This window comes from Oncorhynchus masou, chromosome 1 (assembly GCF_036934945.1).
Source record: "Oncorhynchus masou masou isolate Uvic2021 chromosome 1, UVic_Omas_1.1, whole genome shotgun sequence".
Taxonomy (NCBI): Eukaryota; Metazoa; Chordata; class Actinopteri; order Salmoniformes; family Salmonidae; genus Oncorhynchus; species Oncorhynchus masou.
The window spans coordinates 12411612-12422589 of record NC_088212.1 but is presented as its reverse complement, the minus strand read 5'-3'; the positions used below and the strand labels follow the sequence as shown (position 1 = coordinate 12422589).

The 10978-nt window shown below is 42.0% G+C and overlaps 1 protein-coding gene across 4 annotated transcripts; it reads left to right on the top strand.

Moving 5' to 3' along the window:
• Positions 1-3493: 3493 nt before the first annotated feature.
• LOC135516120 (coiled-coil domain-containing protein 112) lies at positions 3494-10774 on the top strand. Of its 4 annotated transcripts, none has more exons than XM_064940215.1 (10): positions 3494-3588; positions 4051-4157; positions 4248-4369; positions 4483-4572; positions 4744-4819; positions 4925-5315; positions 5513-5929; positions 10172-10267; positions 10357-10475; positions 10562-10774. In XM_064940215.1, the coding sequence occupies exons 1-10, from the start codon at positions 3538-3540 to the stop codon at positions 10590-10592; spliced, it is 1500 nt and encodes a 499-aa protein (XP_064796287.1). In that variant the 5' UTR covers positions 3494-3537; the 3' UTR covers positions 10593-10774. The 4 variants fall into 4 exon arrangements, with proteins under 4 accessions (XP_064796287.1, XP_064796524.1, XP_064796368.1 ...); XM_064940296.1 differs by having other exon boundaries at positions 3530-3588; positions 4055-4157; XM_064940372.1 differs by lacking the exon at positions 3494-3588 and adding an exon at positions 3790-3971.
• Positions 10775-10978: the final 204 nt, after the last annotated feature.

Sequence of the window (10978 nt, the reverse complement as noted above, 5' to 3'; positions counted from 1 at the left end):
CATCCCATATCCCATATCAATTCACAAAACAGACCTTAATTTTATCCATAACTGAAAACAAAGCTTCAGCGAATTGACACAATGTTGCGATTGTGACCTCAATATTGTTTCCTGATACCAGTGATTCTAAAGTTAAATTGCAGTAAAGTCACAGACCGTAAATCTGAGCCAGAGATTACTTTCTATCCATGACATGAGGTATTTGTAATTATGGTGAACTATCCCTTTAAAAAGATTACAGGGACCCAATTGTCTGTCTAAAACGACCCACTTCCTTTCTATTATTAAAAAGATGATCCTCGGGGTATTTACTCTAATCTTGGCATTGTCTTGTGCTGAATCTGTTTTTCTACTTTATTGTTGGACAAAGTTAGATTGACCTCTCATCAGATTATATTTTGTACTACCATTTGACATTTTAAGATTGTTAATCATCATACTAGCACACTAAAATCCCTGAAATCAAGTCAAGACTAGGAGAGGTGGGGGAAGGTAAGTAGCGTGTGTTCTCACACAGCAGAGAATAAGGGGAGGAGTCACATGATGGGCTCCCGGGTGGCGCAGCGCTCTAAGGCACAGCATCTCGGTGCAAGAGTCATCACTACAGACTCTGGTTTGATTCCAGGCTGTATCACAACCGGACGTGATTGGGAGTCCCATAGGGCGGCGCACAATTTCGCCCAGCATCGTCTGGTTTAGGGTTTGGCCGGGGTAGGACGTCATTGTAAATAAGAATTTGTTCTTAACTGACTTGCCTAGTTACATTTTTAAAAACACACACAAAAAACACTAGGTTACTGGGCATGTGAGGTTAGTGAACCACATAGCAGGAGAGATAGAGGGTGCCTAAGCACAGAGGGAAAGACACTTGGAGCGATCACTTTCCCACTTGTCCCAGGTTCACCCAAAGCTCAAACCCTTACACCCTCACAGAGGTCGCTGGCTGGAGTTACAAACATGACCAAGCTCAAGACAGTCAGCTCAGCTTTCTCTCATGGAACTCCAGCAGCAGTGGTCAGCTGTCAGAAGGTTTTACTATGCCTGCTGTGTGTGTGTTTGTAACCAATCTGTTATCCACCAGAAGGCAGTTGAAAACAAGCTGCACCCAGAAGAGTCAATTACACGGATACACACAGACCAGTCATCTGTCAATATATCTAACTCACTTCTGAAGAAGGACGGAGACATGCTGCGCATCTTGCTAGTATGTTAGTAAGAATATTTTACAATAAAACTATGCAAATTATTTTACGCTATTATTTTTCACGATGTCATCTGTTGATGAGAATTACTATTGTGAAATGACATTCCAATTGCTGATATCTATTGCATTATTCTGTCCAAAATACACATGGCTAGCCTAGCTTTCCCCATGTGTCCAATTTGTTATTTCAATTAGTATAATGCTATGGTCTTTACATCTCTTTAATCAATTTAAATTTCTCTCTGAGCTAGTGACAAAAATAGGACATTTGAACGTGTGCTTTTCTTGGATCGTTTGCTATTTATGCCTTTACACCCACGGAATGGCGATCATCCTTAATATCCTCCTTCAATAATGGATTTCAGTTTCTATTCATATTCACTTACTCCAGAGAATTGTCAAGCCATTTAGCACAGAAATTGTGGCTGCTGGCCATCATTTAAAAGGTGTCTTAAAATAACCTAATCATCAACAGACAGCAGATTATTTGAGTATGTATGTATGTATGTTGATATCCATATTTTGGACTGTTGGATTTGTATTTTATTTTATCTTTATTTAACCAGGCAAGTCAGTTAAGAACAAGTTCTTATTTACAATGACGTCCTACCCCAGCCAAACCCTAACCCGGACGACACTGGGCCAATTGTGCTCTGCCCTATGGGACTCCCAATCACGGCCGGTTGTGATACAGCCTGGAATCGAACCAGGGTCTGTAGTGACGCCTCTAGCACTGAAATGCAGTGCCTTAAACCGTTGCGTCACTCGGGATGACTCTTTCTTTCTTTCTTTCTTTCTTTCTTTCTTTCTTTCTTTCTTTCTTTCTTTCTTTCTTTCTTTCTTTCTTCCTGCCTGCCTGCCTGCCTGCCTGCCTGCCTGCCTGCCTGCCTGCCTGCCTGCCTGCCTGCCTGCCTGCCTGCCTGCCTGCCTGCCTGCCTGCCTGCCTGCCTGCCTGCCTGACGAGCTGATGACCAGTAAATGAGCGACAAAGATCGAAATGATCAGCTGCGCCCTCTGCTGGTGTAGCCAAATCAGTAAAGAGGATGGTTACACTTGTAGACGACTTCATGGTGACGTTTTTTAAATTAAATTACATTTTTACATTTTGTTTTATTTTTTTAATTGGAGAAAAAACAGTATACATATAAGAAGTATACAAACAGACAATGATAACATATGCTAGGGGGTATACAATGACCTTAAAGATGCACACACATTGATTGTTTTAACAGCTTTCTTACTAGAAGAATGTATAATGGTCTTAATGTACTGCTCGAATTCCTTATAGAAAACACAGAAGCGTGGTTGAATTTACATTTATGAATATGAAATTTTGCCATTAGCACAATTAGATATATAAGGTAAAATTGTTTTTCTTTATCTTTATTATGGTTAAGGAAACCGAGCAGCACATTCTCCCATAAAAAAAGTCATCAAGAATATTAACAATTATAAAACTGTGAATATCTTTCCATAATTGTTTTACATGTAGACAATGCCAAAATAAATGTGAAACTTGTTTCTGGATGCTCAACACAAAAAGTACAATCAATGTTAATGTCTTTTTTAAGTTTCTTCAGGTAATGATTCGCAGGATAATACTTATGGATCATTCTGAAAGATACCTCTTTGACCTTGTTAACAAGCAAGTATTTGTGTGGTAAAAACTAGACTTTTTCCCAACAGATATTAGTGACCAATGTATTCCAGTAACTTGTGACATAAGGAATGGATACAATATCCCTTTGAAATAAAGCACTTATAGACCTATTGTTCTGAGGGAGCAAGGAGAAACATATTTTCCCTATTGGAGAGTCAACTGGATTAAGCAAGGGTAGGTCAAGAAGGTGAGGTCTGGCGACACCTCTAAATAACGTGACAGTTCCAGATGGAATAGCTTCAAAGACGTCATGGCGACGTTGGCTGGCGAAACTCAGTAGAAAACGTCATCGGGTCTATCGGTCGTCTCGCGCCAAACTGCGCATGTGCAGGCCATCAAATCAAAGGCAGTCATATATTATAGGTCTTTTTTTGACGAAAATGAAAACGTGTCAGTTTGTCACTTTCACGAGGTTGGAGTACTAACATGTTCAACTACTTAAGACATTGGCTCAAATCTAGGTTTTGTCTTTAAAATTTGAGAAAATTAACAACGAAGAACAAATGTTTCACTTGTCTCATTGACTTCACGAACTCCAAACCCCGGCCTGGTCTATTTGGTCTGTCTCACAAGCCTTCCCGGAAGTCTTGCGATGTTGTGCCTCTGAGTTTTGAAACTCTGTGGAACGGTTCGGCTCAACAGATGTGGTCTCATTAAAGTTTTAAAATTCAATATGAAAATGGCGTCCATAACGACCAAAGAGCTTTTTGATCCACAACTCCTGGTAATAACGTTTTATTGTCCTCTATATGTATTTAAATTATTGGAAGTTGCCAGCAAACGATACTCTACACAATATTATTTTAACGTTGAGTAAAATCTTATAAGCTTCTTCGCTAAGAACAAAGGAAACCAAAATAGCTAACCAGCCAGCCAGGTTGCCAACAACAAACACAGTAATTATATTTTGTGTGTATGCTATGCTAGCTAACCATGCTTTCTAACGTGCTTCACTTTAAACATAAACGTTTTTTTCTTCTGATTGCGTTGCTGTCTGACAACTCTTTTGGGATATTTCTGCCAACTTCTAGAGACCGTAAATAATGATCACCGTAGGAGGAGTTGTCAGACAGCACAAACAGATCTGAGCCCAGGCCAGAATATTAGGTATTGCATTTTCTAATGACAGAAAACGTATTGGCTGACTGTTAGATCTGGCTCATACTAGCTTTTGTTTTCTCATAAGGAAGGTGACTTCATCACAGATACTCACCACAATGCACAACGTTTGAAAGATAGAGTTTCCCGACAAAAGACAGAGTTTCTCAAAAATGCAGAGAAACTTAGAAAACAGTAAGTTCCTCGTATTAATATGGAGGGGAATTGAGATTATACATGCACATCTATTGTATTGAGACTCGTTTTCTATTGTTCTTAAAACAGGATTGAGAAACTTGAGAAAGAGAAGATGTTGAATACACAAAACAGGAAGAATGGTCTTTCAGATGGATTTAGAGTATTGGAAGAGTTTGATAAAGGTCTTCAGGATGATCGAAATACTGAGCGTGTGTATTTTTGTGGTTTTAGTACTCTTTGTATGTCACTTAAATATTTTACTTACTAAAACGAAATTTGAACATCTTTAATAATAATGTTGCTCATGTTCTTTGTCCCTCAGAAATGAACGTGCAAAAGCATCTGATGAAAATCCATAATGGTGTAAATAAATTTCAGATGCAGCTGACTGACGTGAAGCCTACCCCTGAGTGTAAGTCATATGCTGGTTGATGGTTAAACATGTGCATGGAAACAGTACAGATTGGGGAGTCATGACATTCATGTTTTTATGAAGCCAGTTCAATTTGATACCCATTTCACCTCCCTTTATACAAGCTGTTATACTTTAACGACTAAGACATGCTGTTTGATTGTTTTTTAGTAATTGAGAAACTGAAAGAAATAATGACAGAAGTTGAAAATTCAATCAACACTTTCAAGGGGGATCAACGTCAAAGGTATGAGATGTTCAATATTTTAACAGCTGTCATGTAATGCATGTTTCAAAATGACTTGATTATAGTTTAGACTGAGATGAAATGCTTCTTTCTTATTCTTTTTAGTTTTGAGGATCTATTGAAAGAGGAAAGAACATGCAGCCAGGAGATATGTGCTTTTGAAAAGAAGATTGAGACTTGGTCTTTGGCTGTAAAAGCAGACCCAAAGTTGCCCCCTGCTCCCCCAGGCAAGGTGTGTCTGGCCAAAGCCCTAGAGGAGGACCTCCCACCAGAGGTGACAGCACTAGAGAGGTTCCTACAGCAAACTGGAGGGAAGCAGGGGGGCTGGGACCAGTATGACCATCAGAGCTTTCTGAAAGTGTGGACCAAGCACAATGGCAAACCAGCCTATAGGAAAGAGGCTTTGCTCTACCTGCCAGGCAAAACCCCAGAAGATGTTGAACAGCATGAAGATTGGTATCTTGAGTTCCTGTACCTCCAGGAGAAGAAGAAAGAGGTAGACTGGGCATCACTTTGTAGGCAATGTAATGAGTTTCCAGTCACTTTCAACTGTAGATGGCTAGAACAGTACCGCCATTTATGTGCTCTGAAATGTCAGTCAGCTATTTGTTTTTAACTGTTAAATTGCATGAATATACTTGTAATATTCGTTTTGTCTAATAATTTTGCTAATTTGCACTATCCATGCACCAGGCCATTTACCGGTGGAAGGCTGAGAGACAGCAGGAGAGGGCTGCAAGGCTGCAGCACCAGGATGAGCTGGAGAGCGTTGCCAGGAGGGAGAGGGAGGCGCAGGCTGAGACCCAGCAGCGTAGGGCTGAGGAGGAGAGGAGGGAGGCGGTGGCTCGCTTGGAGGGGTGGAAAAGGCAGCGCAGGCTGCGCCTGAAGCAGGAGGAGGAGCAGAGGCTCACTGAGGAGATCCTGCAGCGTAGACAAGCCAAGGAGGAGCGCAGGAGACAGCTGGAGGTGAAGCTGGTTCTGGAGGCCCACATTCGTCAGAAGAAGGAGGAGGAAGAACTTCTGACCATGCAGAAGGAGGAACAGGATCAGGCTGACATGGAGGAGAAGAAGAGACTGGCAGGCTACGGCATCAAACGCTTTCAGGAAAGGGTATGTGAAGGATCAGTATTTACAATGGTACTACTCAAGGTATTTTGTATATACAGTGCATTCGGGAAGTATTCAGACCCCTTGACTATTTCCACATTTTGTTATAGCCTTACTCTAAAATGGATTAAATAAAAAAAATCCTCATCAATCGACACACAATACCCCATAATGACAAGGAAAAAACAGGTTTTTAGAGATGTTTGCAAATGTATTAAAAATGAAAAGCAGATACCTAATTTCTATAAGTATTCAGACCCTTTGCTATGATACTCAAAATTGAGCTCAGGGGCATCCTGTTTCCATTGATCATCCTTGAGCTGTTTCTACAACTCGGAGTCCACCTGTGGTAAATTAAATTGATTGGACATGATTTCAAATCAAAAATCTACCTACATGCATATATTACACCAATTACCTCGACTAACCAGTGCCCGCGCACAATGACTCTGTACCGGTACCCCCTGTATATAGCCTCCACATTGACTCTGTACCGGTACCCCCTGTATATAGCCTCACTTGTTATTTTACTGCTGCTGTTTAATTATTTGTTACTTCTATTTAAAAATTTTTTACTTAACACTTATTTTAATATATGTTTCTTCATTTCTTAAAGCATTGTTGGTTAAGGGCTTGTAAGTAAGCATTTCACTGTAAGTTCTACACCTGTTGTATTCGGTGCATGTGACAAAAACAATTGGATTTGATTTAAATTCAATTGACAGGCACACACCTGTCTATATACAGTGGGGCAAAAAAGTATTTAGTCAGCTTCCAATTGTGCAAGTTCTCCCACTGAAAAAGATGAGTGGGAGAACTTGCCGCTAGATGGCAGCATTGCACCTAGTTGAGTTGCCCCACAGCAACAGACTGTCTTGTGTTTATGGAGTGTTATAAAATAGTATCAGAGTAGGAGTGCTGATCTAGGATCGCTTTATGAATATGGGATCTGATTTTAGAACAGTACACACAGAACCTATTTATGCATTAATTTCCTTCAATTTAAATTATTATTACCATTAAAGGTTATTTTTTTTAGGTGGTAGATCAGCTTTAATATTGCAGATAGGGTTGGGCAAAAAAGTATTTAGTCAGCCACCAATTGTGCAAGTTCTCCCACTTAAAAGATGAGAGGCCTGTAATTTTCATCATAGGTACACTTCAACTATGACAGACAAAATGAGAAAAGAAAATCCCAAAAATCACATTGTAGGATTTAATGAATTTATTTGCAAATTATGGTGGAAAATAAATATTTGGTCAATAACAAAAGTTTATCTCAATACTTTGTCATTGCCAACAAAGGGTATATAACAGAGGTCAAACGTTTTCTGTAAGTCTTCACAAGGTTTTAACACACTGTTGCTGTTATTTTGGTCCATTCCTCCATGCAGATCTCCTCCAGAGCAGTGATGTCTTGGGGCTGTTGCTGGGCAACACGGACTTTCAACTCCCTCCAAAGATTTTCTATGGGGTTGAGATCTGGAGACTGGCTAGGCCACTCCAGGACCTTGAAATGCTTCTTACGAAGCCACTCCTTCGTTGCCCGGGCGGTGTGTTTGGGAACATTGTCATGCTGAAAGACCCAGCCACGTTTCATCTTCAATGCCCTTGCTGATGGAAGGAGGTTTTCACTCAAAATCTCACGATACATGGCCCCATTCATTCTTTCCTTTACACGGATCAGTCATCCTGGTCCCTTTGCAAAAAAACAGCCCCAAAGCATGATGTTTCCATTTCCATGCTTCACAGTAGGTATGGTGTTCTTTGGATGCAACTCAGCATTCTTTGACCTCCAAACACCAGTTGAGTTTTTACCAAAAAGTTCTATTTTGGTTTCATCTGACCACATGACATTTTCCCAATCTTCTTCTGGATCATCCAAATGCTCTCTACCAAACTTCAGGCGAGCCTGGACATGTACTGGCTTAAGCTGGGGGACACGTCTGGCACTGTAGGATTTGAGTCCCTGGCGGCGTAGTGTGTTACTGATGGTAGGCTTTGTTACTTTGGTCCCAGCTCTCTGCAGGTCATTCACTAGGCCCCCCTATGTGGTTCTGGGATTTTTGCTCACCGTTCTTGTGATCATTTTGACCCCACGGGGTGAGATCTTGCGTGGAGCCCCAGATCGAGGGAGATTATCAGTGGTCTTGTATGTCTTCCATTTCCAAATAATTGCTCCCGCAGTTGATTTCTTCAAACCAAGCTGCTTACCTATTGCAGATTCAGTCTTCCCAGCCTGGTGCAGGTCTATACTTTTGTTTCTGGTGTTCTTTGACAGCTCTTTGGTCTTGGCCATAGTGGAGTGTGGAGTGTGACTGTTTGAGGTTGTGGACAGGTGTCTTTTATACTGATAACAAGTTCAAACAGGTGCCATTAATACTGGTAACGAGTGGAGGACAGAGGAGCCTCTTAAAGAAGAAGTTACAGGTCTGTGAGAGCCAGAAATTTTGCTTGTTTGTAGGTGACCAAATACTTATTTTCCACCATAATTAGCAAATAAATAAATTAAAAATCCTACAATGTGATTTTCTGGATTTTTTTCTTCTCATTTTGTCTATCATAGTTGAAGTGTACCTATGATGAAAATTGCAGGCCTCTCTCATCTTTTTAAGTGGGAGAACATGCACAATTGGTGGCTGACTAAATACTTTTTTCCCCCCCACTGTAAGGTCCCACAGTTGGCAGTGCATGTCAGAGATAGAAACCAAGCCATGAGGTCGAAGAAATTGTCCGTAGAGCTCCGAGACAGGATTGTGTCGAGGTACAGATCTGGGGATGGGTGCCAAAACATTTCTGTAGCTTTGAAGGTCCCCAAGAACACAGTGGCCTCCATCGTACTTAAATGGAGTTTGGAACCACCAAGACTCTTCCTAGAGCTGGCCGCCTGGCCAAACTGAGCAATCGTGGGGAGAAGGGCCTTGATCAGGGAGGTGACGAGGAACCTGATGGTAACTCTGACAGAGCTCCAGAGTTCCTCTGTGGAGATGGGAAACACTTCTAGAAGGTCAAACATCTTTGCAGCACTCCACCAATAAGGCCTTTTTGGTAGAGTGACAAATAGAAGCCACTCATCAGTAAAACAAGATTCTCTGGTCTGATTAAATCAAGATTGAACTCTTTGGCCTGAATGCCAACCGTCAGGTGGAAACATAGCACCATCCCTATGGTGAAGCATGGTGTTCTTCATCGTGGCTCCAGGACATCATGGAGACACCTATACCTAGGATAGGATGTTCTTCATTTAGATGCACTATTGGGACTGGGAGACTAGTCAGGATCAAGGGAAAGATGAACAGAGCAAAGTATAGAGAGATCCTTGATGAAAACCTGCTGAGGACCTCAGACCCCTTCACCTTCCAACAGGACAACAACCCTAAGCACACAGCCGAGACAACGCAGGAGTGGCTTCGGGACAAGTCTATGAATGTCCTTGAATAGCCTAGCCAGAGCCCGGACTTGAACCCGATCAAATGTCTCTGGAGAGACCTGAAAATAGCTGTGCAGCGACGCTCGCCATCCAACCTGACAGAGCTTGAGAGGATCTGCAGAGAAGACTGGGAGAAACTCCCAAATACAGGTGTGCAAAGTTTGTAGTCATAGCCAGGAAGGCTGTAATCGCTGCCAAAGGTGCTTCAACAAAGTACTGAGTACTATTTGAGGTTGCTCAAATAGTACTTTTCTCAGTTATGTCTACTGGAGACTGGGGTGTCGGAAAGACTGGGGTGTCGGAAAGACTGGGGTGTCGGAAAGACTGGGGTGTCGGAAAGACTGGGGTGGAGGAAAGACTGGGGTGGAGGAAAGACTGGGGTGGAGGAAAGACTGGGGTGGAGGAAAGACTGGGGTGGAGGAAAGACTGGGGTGGAGGAAAGACTGGGGTGGAGGAAAGACTGGGGTGGAGGAAAGACTGGGGTGTCGGAAAGACGGGGGTGTCGGAAAGACGGGGGTGTCGGAAAGACTGGGGTGTCGGAAAGACTGGGGTGTCGGAAAGACTGGGGTGTCGGAAAGACTGGGGTGTCGGAAAGACTGGGGTGTCGGAAAGACTGGGGTGTCGGAAAGACTGGGGTGTCGGAAAGACTGGGGTGGAGGAAAGACTGGGGTGTCGGAAAGACTGGGGTGGAGGAAAGACTGGGGTGGAGGAAAGACTGGGGTGTCGGAAAGACTGGGGTGTCGGAAAGACTGGGGTGTCGGAAAGACTGGGGTGGAGGAAAGTCAAAGTATAATGGTTAACTGACTTATCTGCAGGACTTCCAGAAGTTGGAGACAAAAGTGCAGGAGAGACAGGAGAAGGAAAAGCAGGAGCTGGATAGACAAAAGAGACTGGCTAAGCTGAAGGAGAAGGTAAGACCTTACACAGCAGTAGGCACTGATTCCATTGTACACAATGTATGCCATCCAGTTATTTTCTGCTATTCATTTGATCTCATTAGGCAGAGGCTCATATCAGCAGAGACCCTTCCAGGCTCTGCAAACCCACCAAAGGATGGGAGGAACGCACCAAAGAGATTGGACCCACTGGGGGCGGACCTGTATTACAGATGTTTCATAGGTGAATTAGCCCAAAACATTTTCATCACCCACTTTTTCACTATCTTCTTTCTCTGTAACTAATCTATGCTCATCACCATCTTACAGGGCTGTCCCAAGCTGGAGACAAGACTTATGAAGATGTCTGACTGGAACCAATATTTTCTTTGCTAATTTGATTTTTATTTAATCATGCAAAATTCAACCCTCAGTGTGGTTAATTGTCATTTCAACACACTTGTATCTGTGGTTTGTGTCATTTCCACTTTTATACAATACATTATCAGATTTCTTATCTGAATTAAAACATGAATAACTGTCGGCCTACACCTGTTCTTTGTCTTGCTACTTATTCTGAAATTAATATTACTATAGAAGTGCATTTGACGGTAAACATTTTACATTCTTCAAATATATTCAGCCTCCAGTGTACCAAAATGAGAAAAAACAAACATTTAAAACGTTGCAGTGCAAAAGAATGGGAAACTGAGCAAAGTTGGGTTGGAAAATAGAAGGTTGAGCTCT